The sequence below is a fragment of the Gavia stellata genome, chromosome Z (genome assembly GCF_030936135.1).
Source record: "Gavia stellata isolate bGavSte3 chromosome Z, bGavSte3.hap2, whole genome shotgun sequence".
Classification (NCBI taxonomy): Eukaryota; Metazoa; Chordata; class Aves; order Gaviiformes; family Gaviidae; genus Gavia; species Gavia stellata.
In genome coordinates, this window is record NC_082637.1 from 69,030,085 (window position 1) to 69,053,972 (window position 23,888).

The window sequence follows — 23,888 nt, forward strand, 5'->3', positions numbered from 1 at the left end:
CATTGCCCAATGGACTTCATCATTACCAAGGTCTGGCACCATAGTCTGTGCTCTGATCTTGCTCCTGAAATATCCTGTCCGCCTCCTAGACTCTAACCAACCCAGCACTTGTGCAAAGAGGGAGTAGACTGGAGAAGGAGGTCTTGGAAATCTGCTTTTATCACAAGCTGCATCTGGCAGTGCCCTTTTTTTTTTACATCTTTCTGGCCTTTAAACCTGATATAAATAGACAGTAGTAAGTATAACTTGTTTTGAATTGGTTGTATTACAAAAATAAAGTGTGAAACTAACCTGAAAGAGCCAGTTTCCTAACCATTTAGATTTACAAGTCCTGTGAGCTAACCTAGGTAAATATTTCTCCTCTTAAGGCACCACAGAAAGCAAGGAAGGTAAAGCATGCACTTGTTTTGAAATCAATCTCCTCTTTCTGACCAGACTGGCAGCTTATCTTCCATTTGAGACTATCTCAACATTTTGTGTCCAGAGATCTCTCTCACTGCTGCTCTGAAGACCTTCTTATCCCAATCTGACTTTGCAGTCTGATTCAACTTCCAAAACCAGGTACAAATCCTACCCCAGGTCAACTGCTCTTGCCTTCAGAAGCAGTTTTCTCTTGTTACTTATGTGTTTGATGGGGTCTACGTTCTTGGAGAGATGGGGCTACTGAAGATGCAAAGACTTTTGAAAGATATGCATCTTTCAATTTCTACTTTTTAATTGCTACCTTTGAAGTCTTAACTACCTAATTCAGAGATACTATTGGCTACTTGTAATATATTTCTTAGACTTTTGCAAACTGGTTTTTGACTTGAAAATTATATGACAATTATTATATTTCATTATAATCTGGAAGAGTCTTCTAGTCCAGTGTTCCACAGACTATAATGTAAAACAAGGCTGGCCTGAATTTATTTATATTAAACCTATGCATGATTTTTAAAAAAAAAAAAATCTGGATATGTACAGGCCATCTGCGAGGCACTTAATCTTTTTTTGAAAAGTGAAATGGTCTGAGCTCCTGGACTCTCACTCGTCAGGTGGATTTTCCAGTTCTATAATGATGGCTCTCTTCTCAACCCTATGCAGATTATAACAATTTTTCTTGAACTGCAAATGCCAGAAGTTTTCTAAGAAATATAGATTTAGGATAAGTCCCTAACCCTTGCATGTCCTAGAGTCAATAATACTCTGTGTATGTCAGTTATGATATTGAATGAGGGGAAGTAACAGCATGCAAGAATACAGACAGTTCCTCAGGCAACTTCTTGGAGGCTTTTCCAGGCTTTGTTTTGTTTCCAGGTTTTGTTTCCTAGTGGACTTCATGCCCCTGTTGAATCCTGCTTTTGCATGATCCTACTGTCCTGCTGGCATGGACATGTGGCATGACTCCAGATACAATAAACTTATTTGAACCCACTTCGGTTGACACAATTCAGAAATACGGAATTCGGGAAACTGTAGCCCACTGACAGTGAAGCAAAAATAACCACCTGGGCAGAGAGGAGCCCTGAAGAAAATACTGATTCAGACAAAAGCCTCCCTAGAATTCCTTCTGTATGGACCAGCTCCCTGAACTGGCTAATAAAAACAAATTTAATTCTCAATTATGAAATTCTATTGTTAAACAAACATAGGCCATGAAAGCTTGTGAGCCATCATAAAATACTCCAGGAACTAACTTGATTAAGGCATATACATGTCAACATCTGATTGATCCCTTAGCTTTCCTGCCTGTACCCATATGCTAGTGTGGGACTTGGCTTCAGTGAGTACAGAATCAAATTTTGTGTTTACAAATCCTGAACTAAAGCTTAAGCATACGAATTGTCAGTGGTTAGGAGGCAGTGCTGAAAACATAAATTCTATATGGTGCTATATATTTTCCAGGTCTATGCCATGCAGAGAGAATTCACAGATCTATGCAGGTTTTCACTATCTTTTAGATAGAAACTGACATTGCATTTACAAATTTTTTGTTCCTCAAGCTGGGTTCTACTAAGTGCTAGTGGTCTTTAAGAAAAAGGGTCCATGAAACTGTTTTATTAGGCCTGCCAGGCATTTTTTGCTGCTGCCCTTTAAGATGTGGGACCTTTTGAAGCTTGTATGGTAACTAAGGGACTGTGACACTCTCAACTTGCTAAACTATACCACTTTACATATAATATTTATCTGCAGTTATGGGTTCTTTCATTAATGTCCGATGTCTGCAATTAAACTCATCTAGCTTGATTATGATCTTCAGGACTGCTTTTCTAAAATGTCCAATTTTTTAATTGGAACAGTAGGTTCAACTGGCTGAAATAAAACATCAGTCAGGGATTTTATTTATGGTCTGAAAGTGGATGCTCATTTGTTTAATGTGACTGAACTTCGCTTGTCAATCCATGCTCTGACTTTCTGTATATTTTGTTCAGGAATAGTTCTAGCTGCTATCAGCACATTTGTGGCACAGTAGATGGAATGCCATTGTTTTTCAGCTCTTGCCAACATTTTTCAGCTGTTTAGATGTGTTATGTCAGTAGGAAACATGGGACTGATCACCATGAGCCATGATCACCATGAGCCAACAGTGGACAAGATAACATTAAGTGACAAATCACTGAAGTATGGAAACAATGGAAGCAAAGTAGCTCAATTTCTCATTTCTGTTTCCTCTTCTGCAAAAAAGTCAGAATGATAATTTCAAGCAATAATGAAAAATGCTCACAAAATCTCATTTTAATTCTGTTGAGAGAAAACCATGAAGGCACTATCAGTGTTTCTGCCAGTGAACGAATCTTGCCACAGAACTCACCATCATCATTGGCACAAACTGACACCAGGGCTGGTGAGCTCAGCAGACAAGCTTGTGACAGAGTAACCTGGAGATGTGAGTGACAGTGATATCTTGACAGTGTTTGAAATGGGATAATATGCACTCCCATATCAATGCTTTTTATGTTTCTACATATTTTGAAAATCATTGTACCCATGATGTATGGAGGGAAGGGGATGTTACAGCCTCTGAGATCTTTCTGAGGGCTGTTGCCTCCTGCTGAGTTCCTGCATGCTCTGGTATCATCATCAGCACTCACAGCCCAGCGCTGAGTAGCCTTTGTGACTGGTAAGGCTCACCATTTCACAGAGCCCACATTAAGTTCAGAGCTTAGCAGCAATCACCTATAAGCAGAGGCAGCTCTTAATTTACCAAATCCTCATTTGACTCCCTCAAAGGCTGACGTGGAAATCATACTTCAGGTTTATGGCTTCAGGAGCCATAAAGTGATATTTCTGGGCAAGACACAACAGCATACTAAAAGTACAGTTAATATCAGTACTTTTGTGATTGTTTATAAATACTCTGCTCAGTTTATCAGGCAGTTTTTATTGCTGTTCGGGATAATAATCCAGAAAATAAAAAATAGACAAGAGTAGAGCTGACAATGAAACATAGAAAAATTGTTCTGGGTGAAATTTCTGACAGTTCTAAAATCATCAAGACTCCGAGTCCAACTTTCAGAATGACACAGGGAGTCTGACATCAAATTCCACCAAAAGGCATGGCTAAATTTTCAATGCCAAAGACTCTGCAAAGGCTGTATAGTTCCTTTAAAACATGTTTCAACTCTTGAAGTGACTCTGTAATGAACCTTGGTGACTCAGTGAGGCAGATGTAGCCAAAAAATGTTTATCATGTCTGACAAAAGGAAGAAGGGTACAAGAAGAGGAAGAGTGGACACAAAGGTGAGATTGCATGACATCCATAATCCTCCAATTACCAAGCCGCTCATCAGTGGGCCAGCACTTGATGTGAATTACAACAGCCTCCAGGGTCTTGCAGTGTATGTTGCCTGCCAATAGCTCCTAGGAGCCAGTCTAGGAATCACAACCAGTGCCCCTGTTCTTCTCTCCTCAGGCCACATGCCTTCTCCCAGCCAAAAGGAGGAGAGATGGTACCAGTCCAGCTCCACCAGCAATTTGCCTTATATTGGAGACACTAACAAAGACAAATCTGCGGGGTTTACCCAGCTTTGCACTGTAGAACAGAAACTGAACCTTTGACTCCTGAAGATATCTATCTTCAGACAATACAATTCTCATTTTGAAGATGAAAGTGCTGCTGAGGTGACATTGATTGTTTTGGAAATTATCTTCACCAAAGAATGCTGGTACCTCTCCCAGTCTGAATTAACAGCCCACCAGGGCTGGAGCCAGGACCGTTCCTTTAATAACAGAACAATGATATGACTTCTTATTTCACTTATGCCACAAATCACACAGCTTGATAGCTTGCAAAAGAAAAGTTGCTGGCACCCATATTTAATTTTAGCATGTACGAAGACATCCGCTTCATCTGATTTGTAAGTACAATAGGAAGTGTGAATGCTCTGAGAAAAGTCACATCGGTCACACAATACATAACAGACAGTTCTAGGCCTTAATCCTGAAGGTGAAAACATACATGAGGTACAGTTTCTTTCATGATATCAGGAAGCTTGCTAACAACTTGTATTGGATTTTGTCATACATTTTGAATAATCTCACTGGCTACTTAATAAAACACTTCAAAGTAAAATAATAATAAAAAGTGCTCTCTGCTGTACCTTGTTAGAGTATTACCTCCTTCATATGTTTAACCTATTCACTGATGCATTTTGGCACTGATTCTGCTACATAACATAATAGCATTTTTCAAAACAGTACATTCAAACATCTTACCCACTTCTTTCTTGTGTAATACCTACCCTTCTTGCACATACTGGCACTCTGTTATGGTCACATTTGGCACAGAGAGCAGGGTGGTATTTTATTCCAGCCATCTGACACACCATGCTTGTTTTGGCTTGAAATAAAAATATGTTTTCTTTTACCAACTTCATGACAAAGATGTGCTCCTCTGACTTAGAAAAATTTTTGGCCTGATTGATTTATTGAGCTGAGAATAAATCACATGGTCAGTATGATTCTTAAGCAAGAAATGCTCCAAGGAAAGGGCATTTTTGGGGTGTTTCCTAAAAACAGCCAGTCTCTGCTTCCACCCCATGGATGGAGCACTTTATATGGGAATGTTTCACTTGTAGCAGTCAGGGGCTTCATGAGCTGCACTGTCCCACAAGGGTGTGAACATTGGAGTGCTCCACAGATGTAAGCTCTGAGTGGGAGTCAATAAACAGTCTTGTGCCAAAGGTTAACAAGGACACAAAAAAACTCCCCAAAACAACAAACCCAGAGGAGCTACTTGGTTTCTGTGATTAGTCAAGTTCAGCTGGAGGTCCTTACACTAACCAGACAAGTCTTTGATAGAGGGGAAACATAATTTTCAAAGAATTAATTTTCCTGATCAAAATCACTCTGGCTTTGCTTCCAATGAGATTCAATGAGTTGCTCCTCATGGAAATTCTCATTTCCTAAAAGTTGTCTGAAGCTTCAGTTTCTGAAACAGTGGGTGAATATACCCACTGAGCAAGGGACATGTAGCCAAATGTCCCTGCAGACAAGGGAGGACCTGACATTATACCAACTCTCCCAGTCTCACAGATCTGTTGAAAAGCAAGACCACAAGATGGATCCCTGTGGGATACTCTCTTGAAGATCTCTGCAGTGAAAGACCCCTAACAGCTATGGCTTGTTTCTTTCTGTCCGTCACCGAGTACAAAAAAACAAACATGCCATGTAAAATGGGAAATGCATGCAGAAGGCCCAACTTCTTTCAAAGGTCCAAAGGCTAAATCTGAAAGGCTGTGAAAGGAGTGGGACTGAAGAACATCCCACATTTGACCAACAGAGATGAAGACAGCACAGAAATTCTGAAAGCAACCCGGAAGGATTCTTCACTTGTGTTCTCTTACACCCAACAAAGCCGAGGATCAGGAGAAGAAAAATGATAGTTGACTTTAATTTCAAGTATTCTTATGCCGCTTCTCACAAACTGTGGTTTCAAGGTGATGCTACCTGAATGACAGAAATGAGGAGGCATTTTTGCTACTGCTGGGCTAAAAAAAATCACCATACTTGACTTTACACTACAGTAGCAAGTGCTGATTTCACTCTGGAGGCTTTTGGATCATGTGATCTGATGACACACTACGGTTTTGATGCCCATAGCTCTCCAGCTGGATTTTATTTCTCTCACGGTTTGGCTGAAAGGTATGGGTGCATGTGTGTGTATTCATAGACACACCCACAGATGTGCTCGCGTGTGTGTGTGTGTGTGTGAGAGAGCATGCATGTATATGTATGCATGTGTGTTATATCCACTTCACGGTGCAGGTTTCGGTTTACAGGACCGCTGGTAGACGATCAGTCTGTCTGGAAGAAAAGTACACCCACAAATATCACATGGAACTAGCTGGTTCTGGGCTCTGATCCAGGCAGCCTCATTTAAAGAATCAAGATCATAGAAACCTTTGGCTGGAAAATTAAAAAAAGAAAGTATCAGCTTTCATTCTGGAGACCCACATTCAACTCTTTATGGAAAATATTTTCAGGAAATACCTGTTGACTGAGCCTTTCAGTTTAACCAAACCATATTGCTTTTGCAAATGAAAAAGAAAGAAAAGAAAGAAGCAAAAGAGTAAAAAATGTATAAAAAAGACTCTGCTTTTTGTCCCAGGGGTTGAATTAAATTAACTTCAAACTGAATTATTTTGTACTGTATGAGTACAGAGAAAACATCATGCTGTGTGTTATGATATGCATTCTCAGCTAATTATTAACATCTTTGCATACATATTATTATCAGCAAATTTCACTTTTTGGCTTTACTTCAAGTTCTGTTTAATGAGCATGTGTTATCTGACCATGGCAATGGGCGGGAGTGTATCATACTTGAGAATATGCTCTTTGTACTGCTCTGGACAAGGGGCCCAATTTTCTTCCTGTTGAAGTCTATGCAAGTTTTGCCAATAAGTGGAATAAAGCTTAGGTAAGTTTAAAACCTTACAGACAAACCCTACAGTTCTTGTAAGCCACAACTTCAAGTGAGGTCATTGCACTGATGCATCTATTGTCATCTGAACACTAATGCAGTCTTACCCTCAATTATTTTCCACTGTGGGAAGAGTGACTACTCTGAAATCTCAGGAGCATTCTTCAAAGACTCACATCAGAAGTATTTTCAAGATTTTATTTGAGTATATAAAAAATCTTGCTTACTTTCATCCTGAAATGAACTTTCATCTTGAAATGGACTTTCACTAGTGTTGTTTCAAACTGATTTCCAAAAAGGCCAGGTATGTTGCTTAATACCTGGATTTAGATCTTAAGAGTTTTCATTTGAAGTGTATGCAGGAAAAAATCTACATGACTCCATCTGAAGATACGTTTGCTTCACCCTTCTCAAAAGGTATGACAATACAGAAAAAGACTAAAAAACTGGTTTTGTCTTTGAACTGTTAGCAGCAGACAATTTATAAAAGAAAAGGATTTGTGAATTTAAAAATATTCCATGGTTTCTGTCATTGGCACATGATAGAGCTCTTCATTAAAGGCCCATACAGTTTTAACATGATTCATATCCAATGGTTCACATAACCACAATAAGCCTTAGATCTCTTAATATGCCTGTTCCTAATGTTCTTTTTGTTAGAAGAGCAACCAAGTAGTGTTTCTTTTCTTGGCTGAGACAAACATCCCCTTTGCTTGCAGGAAATGAATGTGTATTTTCTGTACTTTGGAAAATTTATTGAATATAAAAAAAGAGAGAGAGAGAGATGACTTTCTCCTTGCAGGCATGTGTTAGGCATTCCACAAACAAAACACTGTGTAATCAGGGCAGCGGTTGTCTTCCTGTGACACTTGAGTTTTCAGAAAAAGATTTATGCAAGTTATAAAAAGTTTTATGTAAGTAGTTAATATTTCTGAGCTTTTTTTGAACATTGGCTTTTCCATTCAACAACAGGGGTAATCCCTCCTCCCTAAGTTGAGAAACTGTGAGACATGCAGTACGTGTATGTGGTCTCAAGGTCAGTTATAGCATTTACCAGATGATCAAGAGTAAGTCTTATGGAAAAAGAACAACACTGAGATTATTTTCTCGAGGCCAGGAGCATGAGGCAACTGCAGGGGGAACAGCAATTTTAGCTCAAGCTACAGAACTGATCAGACTTGCATCAGCAGACATTTAGGGACAGATGCTGGAAGCAGGTCCGTGTCCCCTGGGGAACCATGGGCACACAACACCTCATAGGAGATGCGTGGCGCCTGATATGACTCATTGCATAAATGAGACAATTTTCTGATTCATATCTGGGAGCCTTCTGCTGGATTGTTCTCTCAAAGAGTGGTTGTCTTTCTGCTTCCACTCCTTCAAAATAAGAATATTGTAGCTCAAAATAACCTGATTTGTCCTTTTGCATCCTCCTCTTTCGAATGGAATTCTCATTTTCTCCATCTTTTTTACCACACAACATATAATAATTAAAAAGAGCTTAACGGTAAAAAAAGCAAATACAATGAAAATGTCTTTTGAACTTATCTTTTACTGCAGATTCAACTCTGCTGCTTGGCATCTGTTAAACAAAGTCCTGATTTGATATTATTTGAGCTGCAATTATTATTTTGAACAGCTGGTTAGTGTTTTCAGTGATCCTGCTCTCTTCTGTGTGTGTCTTCCAGGGACATATTTCTTTGTACTGCTGTAAACTGATATAGTGTATGACTCTTTCACAGTGAGTTGTAGGAGAATTTGTCTACTTTTCCAGACATTAGGGGAAGCTGCGGAAAATTATGGGGAATATAAAAAAGAAGTGGGTGAATTAACTGCCTGTGAGCAAGTGGTCCAAACTTGGCCCAAAGTAGCTCAGAGCAGTTGGCAGGGCCAGCGAAAGCATCCAGCTGAAATGGTGAAACAACTTTATGTGGGAATGGGGAAGTCCTGGAAGCAGCTTCCAGGCAAAGCATAGATAAGATTTCCTTTTGGTCCTACAGTGAGCCCACACTCCTGGGATACATATGGGAGGGCTGGGGATCGTCAGTTTTCATTGATTTGAAGAAGTGGGATCTAGGCAAAACAGAACCCTCAGTACAAACACACATAATTGGCAGAAATAAAATGTTTATTTTATACTACATATATTTTTCCCACTGTGTTTATATTACAATGTCTCACAAAGAAAGCTTCTAAGGCTTGTAAATAAAAAGGGAACAGTAACATTCACTGGATGTTCATTGTAGAAGGTACTGCATTTTTATCTATAAATACATTTTAATAAAAACCTGAAACTACGGTATATTAAAAATACCTTATTTTCTACCAGTTGTCATGCATCTAGTATTGTATTTCTTATTTTACCCCAGAACTCCTATTTTTGACTCCACTCACTGTTTACCACTGCTAAGTGCTAGTGGTAGGCTTTTTTTATAACTGACACGATAGGTGTAAAACCAGCCTGAAGTATCTATCCCAATGTTGCCTGAAGGGTATTTTATTTTAATAACTGTGTGTGTCAAGTCTGCACATTATTCTTGGATGCTTTTGCCCATTTTAAAATTTGCCTTTCTACAGGGTTGAAAGTAGTCAAAAGATAGTGACGTAGCTGTGAAGCAGGTTGCTAATCTTTTTGTGTTTTGATTCAGAACTTACTGACACGTAGAGAGGCGTGTCCCAGGAGGCATGTCCCACAGGGCAATGGCTACTCTTACTTCTCATGGATGCAGCACAAAAGGAGAACAGGATACATAACAGAAAGCTTAGAACAAGCCATGATGGCTACCTTCTCTTCAAAGTAAAACAGAGAAAGAAGTACTTGCAAGCTGTTAAGCTACTGCTTAAAATTATTTTCTTTCTACCTCCCACTTTCTTCCTCCCATTTTCTCACTTGGTCTGTAGCTTACCTTGTGTGGGACTGACTTTAGGCTTTTTGGGCTCTGGCCTTCTCAAGTGCTTGGGTAGCATGTCATTCTCCCAGTGCCATTTTTTCAGGCATTGTGGCTCATGGATACTAATAGATTTTGTTCCGTACTCACGGCCACATATGTAACAAATCACTGCTGGTGGCCGTCTTATCATTTGCGCCTGCAAATAACAATTGTGAAGAAGAATAAATGCTGTTTTCAACATTAATTTTGAATCAGAATAACTTTGAATGAAAACAATCACTTAGATTAAGAAACCGATTCATATCTGTGAAATCAGTGTAACTGTTTCTAACAGTTTTGTTTCGTCTGGATTCAGTCTTGAAGGTTGTAGGAGGTATTGCCTCATTAACTGGCCACCTGGGACAGGTAGGCTCCTTCTGCAGGTACTGGGCTGAAAATTCATGTGTGTCACCTAATTAATACTTAGTGATGTAGGTTTTAGCTCTTCTATTTTCACACCATCAAGTTCATGGAAATGCTGAGTCTTCACATGCAGAAACAACTCCTCTGCTTGATCAGGTTGCTGCAGCACAGTGTCCATCTTAAATGTTGAGTCCTTTTTTTATCTGCCAGGCAGAAGTAACATGGAAAGCAGCAACAAAAGCTTTCTCAGATGAACTACTGATGTCTAGTGCAGTAGCAGAAAGACCCCATCTCCAGGCAGAACACAGTTAAAGCGCTGTGTCCAGCCTTACAATCTCTTTTAGGTTGGACAGTGAAGGCAGCTGTCTCAAGCTTGTGACTGTGGTCCCTAAACCCTGTGTTACTTCTGCCACAGATCAGTTAGCTAGTGGAGTTCTTGGCCTTGAAGGATTAAAACCGATTCAGGATATTTCAGGATAGGGGAGCAAAATAAGAACTGTTGCTTGTTTATCCCAAAGGCTTCAGAGTGAACTTTGCCAGTGACTGCAGCGAGGGCAGAACTGGACTCTAAGCAAGTTATTGTTTCTCCACTGCAGATCTGCTTTTGTTAACAGAGAAAAACCAGCTCAACGGAAGGAAAAAATCCCTCAACCCCAAACCCCACGAATACGTAGTCTAAACTTAAAAAATACATAATTACTGTGGTATTGCAGATTATGGACTCGACTGTGTCCTGGGCTAGGCGTGGTGTCAGTACCAGCCCTGCTCCAGGAGTAGCATAAAAACGTACTGCAGAGACAGCACTTTGAGGCACACTCATGGGTCTCACAACTGCCAGCACTTCCTGCACTCCTGACTGCAGAATACCAGTGAGAGACAAGATATTCCCTGCCCTCCTAAAGATAGAGAGACAGCCATGCCAGACCAAACACGGGAAGCCTTTCTCACTCAAACAAGGGAGGTGGGGATTTCACTTTTTCCTCTGCTGCTGTGTAAGACAAAGCGTAACCTGTTCCAGTATTTATGACTCTCTGTCAGCCCATCAGTGTATTCAAAAAATTCTGGGCAGCTCTTCTCGCATTTATGCTACAGTCTGAAAATGTCATTAGTGAACAATCTGCATAAGCTTTCTTTCCTGTATCACACATGTAAACGCAATTACATGAAGAAATACTACTCTACAAGGTGTATTTTTGCTGGGAAAAGTTGGACTTCATCTGGAAAGTTCTCACAGTGAATTGAAATATAACTTCTCCAAAGACAGTCTTTCCAAGGACATTTTCATCCTCTTAACTTTCAAATGGAATTTCCTTAGCCATCTTTGATAACAAGGTATTTCTCATATATACACACTTTTATAGATATATATACATATATCTATAACATTATTTTCCTACTCATAGCTAAATATAACAACAGCTGTTTTAAGAACACCCTCTAATTTTTCATTATCAATTTTTGCTTATTTCCTTACTTCAACTCTTAAGCTAGACCTTGTCTGATTTGGAGATAAGCCTCTGGGTCCAGATACAGTCTCTTTTGAAGGCAGTGTATGTTTCTTTGTAGGCTCTGGAGAGCTTTAGATAAGGATACTACAGTCTAAACTCTTGAGGTCAGGGGACTCATTTCAGTGTGCGTGTTTGTTATGGGTACGCTTATAACATTTTAGAAATGTTTTTCTAAAAAAATGCTAGGTGTAAAAACACTGGGAACGCATTTTCCTTTCTAGGTTTCATTAGCTAGGTTTCTGCTGTTCAGTATAATAGATTATTTATTGGCAGAAAGCTAGGAAAGAGCAAGATTTACATTTGGTTTGTAGGAACTCTTTATATACTACCAGAATGGGAAAAAGGAATCCTAGTACAGATGAAAATCACACTTACTTAGCCTGCACTGTCACAATCATTCCCACTGGATGGGGCAGTATAATAAAACCAAATATAGCTTCAAGGAGACTTAAAGTCATGATATGAGACAGGTGAAAAATCACTTAAAAATTAAATACTCCCAATAAATTTAACAGATGCACAGAAATATTGTTGTTAAAATCAGATGGGTTTTTATCTTAGAAATATTTCCCTAGTGAACAGAGATAGCCTTTTCTGTCTGACTGCTTCATTCAAATCCATTACGCTTGTTCTAAAGTCATTGTGATTTCCTACTATTGAACAGCCGCCAGAGAGCTGCAAGACAAATGTTAGTGATCTCCATCCAGTGCAATGTGGATACATTTCCACAGTTTTGAGATGGTCTTTTTGGTAGTCTCACCTGAAAACCGAAAGACTGAATGAGAAGTACTGTGATCGCTCCAGATCCTGACAGAGGGTTTATAGGCGGGTTTTGTGTTGTGACTGAGCAAAACCAGACCTGCAGCTAAATAGAGGGTTCTGTTTTCCAAGTTATCAATTCGGATTGATTCATAACTAAAACGTATTTACTGAAAAATATGTTTAAAAGAAATCTGTTCAAGTAGAAATGTCTCTGTTTTTTAACTTCCACAATTAAAAACTGTACAGAAACAATAGTAGAGACCAGAATTAATTAAAAGGAATCAGATTACTCTAAGGATGGAATTATTTTTTCCAGAAATGTAGTGAGTTTGAACCATCACCACACATCAAATTACATACACAAATCCTCCTCTGCAAATACACACATGTTAAAAAGCTGAAAAATAAAACCTGAGGAGAATGTCCTTACAATTGGTAGTAACAGCTCTTTTGTTGCTTAACTGTCGACTCCGAGGTATGATAAGCTTTGTTTGGAGTTTCTACAGCTGATGATATTTATCCTTCATTTCTTTTTCTCTTCAGAGTATGCCTATCCCAAATGTCACATCTGGAGGCCTGCAGTTTGAAACTAAACTATTTTTGGAATCACCACAATTTTCCAACCCAAACTACTCACAGGCCAGTGGCTAGGCTGTCTGCTCACTGCTTTGTTTTTCACTTTTAAAAAGGGTTGTAGGGAAGGTCTGTTCCTGAGGATATGTGTTATTATAAAAATACCTACAAATACCTAACAGTGCAGTTAGGCTTTCCTCTGGTGTCTCAGTATTTTCTTTTTTCTCCAAGACTGCTAAATATGTCTGCGTGACCATGAATGAAGTTATTTAGCTCAGAGGACTATGCAACTATGTATTTGCAATAGCCCTGACATTACTTGAGGTTAGCCCCAGGCTGCTGTTATGGTGTTAGATGAGGTCAAATCCTCCCATACTTCACAAAGCTTTTAATTTCTTCTTAAGTACACCCAATAAGACTGACTCCCAAACTCCCCTCCATAAATATTTATCATCCAGGACTGCACACACCCCCGCCTTTCTTATTTAATTATCCGTGTATTTTGATGGGGGGATGGAAGGCCTCCTGCTCTATGCCAGAGCTCTCATCATAGGCTTGAATGACCCAAGGAACAGAAGTTCAGGAGAAGACTGGCACAAACACTTAGCAACAGCATCGTGTTGTACGAAAGCAGCCCTTTCCACACATTCCTCTCCGGAAAGTAAGAGACATTTTGCATAAGGGACGGGGACAAGCTGTGGTGTAGCTCTCATGACCATCCAAAGGTGCATCTCACAGCCTTCTGGAGTGCCGACACAGCCACTGTCCCAACACAACAGCAGACTAACCTTAGGACTGGTCATATGCCTGTGTATGAAATTTGCTTGAACAGCAAGGTAATTCTGCCAGACGATGCAGGTAATTAAAGATTTTAATCCACTGGAAGCACTAGAATATTCCATTTTACTCCTGTTGTGATTTCTTTTAAAAGAAATACATCAGTACAATGAACATGACATTTGTGTAAAAGCAGAAAGACAGGAAGCTCAATCATTCCCAATAATAATACTCAGTAAGTTTCATTCAAACCATCCATTCTCTGTCCATTCTCATCTAAATTTCTATATTTGCAAATATATTTGTCAGTACTCTCCTAAGACAATGTTCAAAACTGCTGCAACTGAGGCAAACAAAGTTTATCATCCACTTCCCACCTTCATTAGAATTACACAGCATCTGAAGGAGTTTTCATTTTACCAAGTGACTAGATGACTTTATGCTAGAGCAAGATACAACATCAACATTTTGGTTTTACACAGGTTTTCGAGACTTACGCTGTGTTAAAATGCATTACAACACAGTAAAGGAAGATCACGGAAATCTTATTTTAGTGTAGATAACTTGATAAGAAGAAAACAGCAGATGGCAGCACCAGATGCTAGTGACACATCTGATAGGATTTTAGGATCAGTGTTATCTATTGTCAAAAAAACTGTAACACATATGCCCACAGCAAGTCGTTAATAGTCACTTACATGTAGCAGACATTTTGGTCTATGGAAGAATAAAAACCACACTCTGCCCTAGTGCAAGTCTGAGTTTCAGTAGTTCCAGACAAGGACAGTTAGTGGAAAAGATGGTTTATGGAGGCTTTTGAGTCTCCAGCTCTAAAGGCATTTAATGTCGAAATAAGTATTTGTCTTTAAAGATACTGGTCTAGTTGATGCTGCACTTGCTAAGGGAGAGAGAGCTCCGGGACAGAGGCATGCAGACAAAAGTGCTTGCAGATGTAAAGTTAAAATGCCCTTCACATGGTGTACCACCAAATCAGTCAGATCTTTATTTTTAAAATTAGGAAGACCCAGCTTTTTAATTTAGGACATCTTTCATTGCATAAATTCATTTGACAGTAGCATTACAGTTCTTAAATACACTTATATAAGGGTTGGGGTTTTTTTTAATTATTACTTCCCTCTGATGTTTTGCTGAATCAGGACTTTAAACAAGTACGTAAATAATTCACTGTCACAGTGAGTAGGTCTGTTAAGAGAGACATGGACTGCCCCAGCCACTTTTCTGCCAGGACCAAATAAGATTGCTGTTTCACTCCACTACTGGTATTTTTTAACAGAATTAATAAGCAGCTGAGAGCTGGTAAGGTGAGCAAAACTAAAACCATATGCTGGAAAAAGATGAAAACTGTGAAAGAGACCCAGGCCTTGTCCCTGTTCATAGCGGATCCGCAGTCCTTCTGTGAGCTTAGTGCTTTTTAACATCCTTCAATTCGTGGACCTTTCAAAACTTTCAACTGGAGGTGGAGACCCTCGGGCAGAGAATTTAAACCTATGGAAAAGAAGCTTCCTTTGACCACTTCTTAGAAGCAGTCTGCCAGTCCTGAACAGTCCCTGGGATCACAGGATATTTCTTTCACTCTTTCCATTCCTATCTCTTCCCTTAATGCATACCTCTGTACAAAAGGACAGCTCTAAAAATAATAAAATAAAGGACTTCCGAGAGGTAAAAGCTGTCATCCCTTCCTGAAAGTTATCATTAATAATAAAGTCCTTCAGAGTCAATTACAAACTGCAAGCTGCACAGCCACCTTATTTCTGCCGCAACTGATGAACTATAACTGCTTGGAAGTAAATGAGGAAACCTGTTGTTCACAGAGAAGGAAGAACAGAGTCGAACACATTTCATTCTGGCTCTACAGAGCTCACAGAAGTAAAAAGTGGTAATAATGTTGTTGTTCAACAAGTCAGCAGATGTGACTGAATCCACACAGGGAGCAGATATGTTGTGCAAGAGGGCAACATTTTTACAGAGTTACCCTCAATGCCAAACCACACTCTAAACTTCTTTTTTTATGACATTATAACCATGGACATTCCCACTCTCCCTTTTTTTTCAAACATACAGAATTATGTGTGATGGACAAAACTCTCTGCTTCACACCCGTGCCTTTCGTTGAACAATCACCTTTAGAGCAATGCCAGTTCTTTGGTAAATAGCACAATGTAGTATAACACAACAAGAACATCTCCTTTCCTATAGCTATAGATGCACCTGTGCAGCACTTTGAACTGTTTGTGGGATATTTGAAATTTGCTGATAAAAGACCTGAGGAGTGGACCTAATTTGCCAAGATCTATCAATTAGTGGCCTAAAATAGCGTAATATAAAAATGCCTCACATTGTCTTTATTCTCATGTTTGTTAAGGCAATGCTATTATCTCCATTTTATTCAGCAGCTGGAAAACTGAAATGCAGCATGCTTTGACTTTTAAAAAGTTTTTAGAAATGCTCTGCATAGCATTGCATTCCTTTGGTGACTGAGAAAGCTAAATCCCATTTTCAAAAGTAATGTAGGCAATCAGGAGTCCAACCCCCATTGAAAAAAAAGAAAATTAAAGCCTTTTATTTTAGACACTGGACCTAAATTTAGACATCTATCTTTTTACAAAACTCCTGGCCAAAAGACAGCTTGTGCAGAAACAAATGCAGAAAAAATATGCCATTTTCCAAAACTTTGTGTAGCTTTTGGATAATGTGAATCAGCTTCTTTATTCTTGGATCTTGAATCAAATTCAGTGGAAAGAAATGTGCAGACTTATTTATTTTGTTGTTGTTATACTCCTAGCTGCTGCCTTTGAACACGCAGTCCTCAGTAAACTCATGTTCCATGCCAAGGTTAAGAATAATGGTAAAAAATGAAGCACTGGAGTGCTTAGAGGATAATGAAACATTGCATTTTATGTTAACTAAATAAAAATACCTAATACCTGCTAAAACATACAACACTCAAAGCTCGACTAAGCTGCTCAACAGAATCTCCTAGGGACCTATAGCACACAATGGTCCCTTTTGGGGACATAATTCTCACAGGACCAGAGAGTATGAGGACCCAACTACTCCCTTTCAAGAGGAAAATCAAAAGAAATAGGAACAAGTAGTTTCCCTTACACACACAGTATTCCCCTTTCCTTTACCTATTATTCAGCACAGAAACATTTGCACGAAGCCAAAAGATCCTTCCAAAGGAGAGTGATTTAAAATTTGATGGGAACCCAGTCTCCCCTGGAGTGCCTAGCATCAAAACTCATCCAAACCCTTTCATACAGCACACGCTAAACAGTTTACCTTGTCTAATATGGCTGGTGCAGTCCCGCTCTTTACTTGACAGGTCTTAGATGGATCATCCCTTGCTGAGCCAGACCCAGAGCCTGGGCCTTTACCAGATTTATGGGGGCTAGATCTTGACAGCCCCACACTGCTGCTACCTCCTCTGCAATGCTTTTGGTACACAATGAGATGGTCAGGAAGAAAGGTTCGTCCAAAGTTTCTACAGGGTAGGAGCTGGGCTTGAGCACTATGACAAGCTGCCTCATTTTCAGCTGTAAGTGTACAGGAACCACCAGTAAGGACTTCAGGTTTCCTGGGCTCTGCTCTTCTGAGACGCCTTGGTAGCTGATTGTTTTCAGTACGCCACTTTTCTAGGCACTGGGGTTCATGTATAGAAATAGACTGTGACCCAAATTCTCTGCCACAAATATAGCATACTCTGAAGCAAGGTCTTCTTGGTGGGATGATGGGCCGATTCAGTGGCATCCAAGACATGTTTGAAGAATCTGACTGGTTTGATATTATTGCAGTGCCGGGTTGCCTTTTCTGGGGTCCAGCTTCTAGATGTACTATTTTGGGCAAAATTCTGGGAAGAACTGACACATTAGATGGTGAAACCTGCTCTGAAGGTAAGGTGCTAGACACACTAGCAGGGGCCTCTCCAGCACTTGGCAGGGCGTTACTGGTTTTGTTCACATTCTTTTTCTTGACATTTGTTTCCATGAAGGGTACAGCATTTCAAGAAACTTCTCTCTCTCCTACATATAAAGGGCTCGGGGAAGTCTGTTATTCAGCATGATGCTCCATCTTCTTAATTCAGTTTCATGGGCCGGAATACACTAGGGACTTCAAAGCTGGAAAACTGCACCTAACAGCCATTTCAGTAGAGAAAGAAGGTTTCTGTCTGTTTTTGTTTTGCCCTTTGGTTTTACATGATCCTGAAACAAATTAAATCAGTACATATAAAAAAACACCATCTCTCTTGTTAAGGTTACCAACCAGTGGTTTATCACAAGGATCAGTTTACCTTGTTACTCCGTTATATTTTTAAATAGCAGACAAATAAGGTCAAATATATCCTACTCCTAATGATCAGCTGAACAATATAAATCTGAAATTCTAGTCTCAGAGGGTGCAAAGTCATGAAAGACATGAAAGAAGATGGGTTTGCACAAACTGAAGCTGCTGAAATACATGTGGTTTTGAGTATAATCAATATGCTTTATTTTCAGTTATTGACAGAACTGGTATTTCTGACACAGTCTTTAACTGCTAAGCCATTTATGTTGATAGTTAAACATAATTTCCCCTTCTCAAGAGAAATGAAAGTAAGTCCCTTAGTAGAGGGATATTAATGTCCAATCTCCAAAGGGACAGTCAGCAAGGCAAATGTTCCCAGTCTATAGGTTGAAGGAAACGATTAGGCCCCTTTACTCAGCATTTGTGAGGTGGTATCTCAAATTCTCTGACCAGTCTTGATTCTCCCAGTACAGGAAAGACATTAAGAAAATGGAGCAAGTTTATCAATAAGGGCTACTGAGATGTTTCGGGGGCTGAAGCACATGCCATATGAGGAGATGCTAAGGGCACTGTGTTTATTTAGTCTCAAGAAGACAGAGTTAAACATATTTCAGTTTTTCAATTTGCAGTCTATCCCTGTATACAGACAACTTTGTGTTGTATCACTTAGATGTTCATTTCACACAGAGATGACCTTTTGTGCTGGTCCTCCAAGGATGAAAAAATAAAATTCAGACTGTGAGCATGTTAAGGGAGAGGCTATTGTTTTATTGCAAGAATACAAAATAACTAGCAGGCTAACTTTAGTCTTAAGCAAGGAAGAGGTTGCATAGACAGGCAACTGCCAAGGACAGCAAGATCACCATTGTCTATTTTATCTATAGTAAAAGAAACAGATGATTATTTCTTATTTTGCCACCAAGGGTAGGCTCAAGGCATAATGACTACTGCTCTGGGGTTGGCAGCTCTTCTTTTGACTTAAGAGTCACCTTGCCCTTACCGAATATTCCAAACTTTATTTCAACCCTTCCAAAATTTTAGGGGTTTCCTAATTCCCAAACTTTAGGGAGTCCCTAACCCAGAGATCCCACTGACCCATCTCAGGTCACTTTCTCTGCAGCCACCAACCAACCTGGATGCACTCTGAACTGCTCTTTTGTCCTGTCACCATGGAAGACTTTGCTCCCAACAGCCTTTTCACCATTATCAGTCCCATCTCTGAACTCAGGGGCTGAATTTTACTACACCCAAGGGCGAGGACACAGTTTTGTCATTACCCTTGAGATGACAAACTTAAACTTTACCTGTGCCACTGAGAAGCACTGAGCTGATTCTAGTCTCTCATAAATATTCTAGGGGATACCTTAAGGACATGGGCAACAGTGAAAAAACAAGTTGTCAGCAGGGTCACATGATTAGTCATCCTCTTGCCAGCCACACAAAGATGTTTAGATTACTGCATTCACACTGCTTCCTTAAATATTCACGAAGTTGCATATTCCAGGGACACTTGTGACACTTCCTCATTTTACAAAATCTCCTCTGAAGCTGAGATCTGTTCGTAAGCAAGTTGGAAGATGTGAAGACCATCAGAGCCAATCTGTGATTTGTACTGGAACAGATCTTTGCGAACAAGTATGTTGCAATTAGCTGTTAAAAATAAAATTCTTGAGGGAGATTATACTTAGCAGTAAAAGTTAACACCTCCTCTAAAACTCTATTAGATAACTGCAGTCTGTAGAAAAATATAGCAAAGTACAAAGTAAAGTCCTCTTATGTCTGAAGCTATCAGATAAGCATATAATGTGTGTTAAAGGATACACAAAACTGTAGCACTGGAATTTTTGTTTCAGATATCAAACCCCCCTTTTTTTTGTCTGACTCCTACACAATGTATAACTGTGGAATATCCAGTGGAAAAGCATACTACAATCTAACAAAGAAACAAAGGTTACAAGCAGTTTGGGCAGTGGCAATTAATAATACTCGGGCAGCTAGCTGGCTTCAAACTGATGCTATCCCATTTTAAAGAAATAATTTTTGCTCTCACCAGCAATGTTCCCTTAATAACTGTGTAGGAAGTATTACAAAAGGTATTTGTACAACAAATCCCTAAGCCTTTCCCTTGTTTTCTTTTCAGAAGGCCTAAATTTTCCATCTTAACTTTACTGAACACTTTGTACCACAACTTGCCACTGCAGGATTTTGCCAGTTTTGACCAGGTTGTGCATGTGATTCAGTTAGGTGAATGGTTCAACAGTATGTGAAATTTAAATTTGCAAACTAGCATTGAGGCTACTCTACTGCAAGGCCCTTTCAAAGTCTGGGAGAGTTTCCAAGGAGGGTGGCCTGTTGGATGAATCCAAGTTGGGAATTAGCCAAGCTCTTTAGGAGGATGAAGGGAATGGAGAGCCAGGGAAACATTAAAGGGTCATGGAGGCAGGGGAGATAAGGGTTATTGGAGGGTCATAGGAAGGGAGCATCAGAAAGTTCAGTTACATTTCAGGGAACTTCTGAACTTTGCAAGGTCCTATTTATGTCCTATTTATTGATTTATGTCAAAATGATACTTTCTGCTACCTGAGAGGATTCTTAAAGCAACAGTGGACATCAAACTGCCTGCCACATGAAGGATGTTAGGTGACGAAATCTGTTACCATTAAGAATGAATCAGTCAATAAAAGATGCTATAAACAACCTATTAACAATATAACCTATTGTTGGATTTCCAGGCTTGCTATTGTAAATACTTCATAAGAGAATTATGTTTCCTTGTGGGGATTACACCATTTGGTCTACGTCTATTCCTGCCAAGTTGACCGTTATTATTTGGGAACTTCCTATAAATTCATTGTGAAATGAAAAGGCATATGAGCAGTTCAAATCTTCTTTTCTCAAGCTCAGTGGTAAAGATGTGGAAGTAAATCAGGACTGGGATTTAACATTTCATTTCAAAACATAAAACTTTCTTAATTTTTTCTTTTAAAAATGTGGTAACACATTATTTAATAAAGTGAGAAGGTATGGTTGATCATTGCATATAGCTGTGGGAAAACATTCCTCTCCTCTGCAGTTCCACTGAGTACAATACTTAAAAAACAATCTCATGAACTGTAATGACAGGTCACTTGCAACTAATGGATGAGTTCAATTTAATTAAAAGCAAGTGAAATACTACAGCTAGTTCAGCATCGGGCTGAGAGCTTCACTTAATCCAAAATAGAACAGAATGACAAGAGTGCAGATAGGTCAGTACATCTCCTATCTTCTTGTCCTGAAGAGGGAACTGGAACCCATGCACACTGTTTTTAAGCTTATCCTAACCAGAAATTGCAACAATAGCATTATTATCCATGCTTCTGTAATGCTGCCTTCTCTTAGCTTGCCATATGTGATTCAACCAAACTTCTTCCCTGAAATGGCTTTCTTTATGTCTTCTTTCATGTCAGTGTTGGAACTTGGAAGCAAAGTTGACACATACGTTTCCTATTTCCTGTATGCAGCCCGTTTCTGAAGAGTGACCCTCTCTGTTTTTCATCTCTCTTGATTCTCTCATGTAAACAATTCCTCAAAAACCATTATAAGGTCATTTTATAAGCCTGGATTCCTTGACCAAATTGAACAAAACATGCTTGCACTAGCTGGGGGATTAAATTGGCTGTTTGCAATGAATCCTCAACACTACTGCTTTTGACTTAGCTGGAATTCCACATGGAGACCTCCCAGATGAAAAAAACAGAGTTTACCTTGTGGAAGAACACATTGCATGAAGCCTCCTGCTGCCAGGACACAACTGTGCTTATTCAATGGACAAAATACAGGAACAGTTGTGACAATTTGGGGAATCTGTTTATGTACACTTTATTAATGCTGCCTGATAACACAGCATCTGCATGTGCAGCTGTATCAGACTGTAAATTCCATTTAAACGATATAGCTGGTTTACTGTCACTGTTCCCATCTGCCAGCACAGAAAGGGACAAGATAAATCCTTGCACCAGATAAACACAGAGCTAAAACAAAGGTCACAGAGCTTTCAAGTTTATACATCTCAAAGAAATACCCCTTGGACATGCTTGACTCCCTTTAAAGGCAGACACAATTTTCACATCTGCATTTAGGAGGGAGAACCATAAACAAGCAAAATAAATAGTGGGAAAAACTGATTCCTTTACTATTTTTAAAACAGTGCTTGATAAAGCTATGGAAAGGATTTGTATGAAGTACTTGCTTGAGGTGGCAGTGGCTTACATCCAGGAGGCTCTTTGGAGAGGTCATCTATAATTGGAGAGTACTTACAAAACCAGGACCGGCATAACAGAGTTATAAGAATGTCTGCGTGGGTTGCTCTGCCTGAGGAAGGGTATGACAGGCTACAGAGATACATTAAATGAAGGGGGAAACATACGGCTCCAAAATGGTGGCATCCAAATAGCTTGGTGGAAGTCCAGCTACAGACCAGGCTGTCAGTCTCAAAAAAACCCCCACTAACTTTAGCTTGCAAAAAGATACTGGTTAATCCAGTAACTCAGATTCGAGAGTTCCTGGCTGTATAAGCCCTTATTTATGCAAATGCTCACTTCATTCTGAGAAGTTTTCCATTTGTTTGCCTTCAGTACTAGACTCGATGTTGTATACTCGTTCTGCCTGTTCATCACCCAGTGCTTGAAATCATAAGCTTTCTGATTGTGACATCACAGTTGCTGTTATGTGGGTCATTTAATAAAGGTGATTCATGTAAATTGTATTAAATTCAGAAGTATTCTAAAAGAAAAGTTATTTCAATTGTAATATCTAACTTTACTTTTACATGAATTACAAATGTCTCAAATAGCTTTACATGACAAGCAACAAGCAACAACTTGCACTACAATAGTACCCAGAGATCCTGGTTTCTCAGTCTGGGCTGGACTGTGTAAAAAGATAAAGGAGAACAACTCATTCTAAGAGGACAAAAGATATAGAAAGAGTGAGATGAAGTGATCTGCTGAGCATAACACAGCAAGTCAGAAAGAGAAGGAAATTAATGTAGATTTTCCAGTGCCCCAACACTAAATCAGTCCAGTCACAGGATTTTCTAAGGCTGATCCCTAACTTTACAGTCCAGGTAAAGGTAAGTCTTTTTTCTCCCTTTTACTGGGTTTTCATTGTATTTACATATTAAAGAGGTGTCAGAAAGGACCAAACTGACATCCTGTGCTGAGTGCCAAAAAGCCTTGCTTCAGGCTCTTTCCAAATAAAATGTTTTCTATGAGGCTTCCCGTTATTCTTTAAGGGAAAGCAAATGAAATTAAACCAACATCTTAAGCTGTATTTTCTCTTGTGCTAAATGTTGTTTTGTACTGCTCAATTATAAATCATTTTAAAAATCTGTTAAAACAAGGTACTCACACATAAGTTGGACAAAAGTATTGGATAATTTGTACTATCTTACTGTTGGATCTGTTTTTCACTGAAAGATAAAAGGAAAAAACATTAAGTTTCCAACAATATTTTTAGCAAATTAACCACACATTAAAACCCTCACATTTTTCCAGCTCAGCACTGCATTTTCTCCACAGTTTCTGGCTGGAGGAGTCTCCTTTGATTAGTACTAGAGACTAATCTTTTCCTTCAGTCATGTGAAAAGAATAATCTATTATTTGATTAAACTTAAATAAAGACCACTGAGATGTAGGAAAACCATAGTTTTCTACATCAGGATGCTTTATCTTGTCATAGCTGAGCATGACCCATGTTTTTATGCATCCTCCTGTCTCAAGA

The 23,888-nt window shown here is 39.3% G+C and overlaps 1 protein-coding gene across 1 annotated transcript; it reads right to left on the reverse strand.

Annotated features, from left to right (window-relative positions):
- Positions 1 to 6,238: 6,238 nt before the first annotated feature.
- ZNF475 (zinc finger protein 475) lies at positions 6,239 to 17,828 on the reverse strand. Its single transcript, XM_009821723.2, has 3 exons — positions 17,124 to 17,828; positions 9,814 to 9,994; positions 6,239 to 6,390 (listed from the first exon to the last, which is right to left on the reverse strand). The coding sequence occupies exons 1-3, from the start codon at positions 17,826 to 17,828 to the stop codon at positions 6,239 to 6,241; spliced, it is 1,038 nt and encodes a 345-aa protein (XP_009820025.2).
- Between the last annotated feature and the right edge of the window lie 6,060 nt (positions 17,829 to 23,888).

Excerpts from the sequence above, each read along its gene's own strand:
- ZNF475 (XM_009821723.2), bottom strand. The coding sequence starts at position 17,828 with ATGGAAACAAATGTCAAGAAAAAGAATGTGAACAAAACCAGTAACGCC. Across the intron at positions 9,995-17,123 it reads CACCAGCCATATTAGACAAG|GCGCAAATGATAAGACGGCC; the intron begins GTAAACTGTTTA and ends TGTTATTTGCAG. Across the intron at positions 6,391-9,813 it reads TAAAGTCAGTCCCACACAAG|CCAAAGGTTTCTATGATCTT; the intron begins GTAAGCTACAGA and ends TTAATTTTCCAG.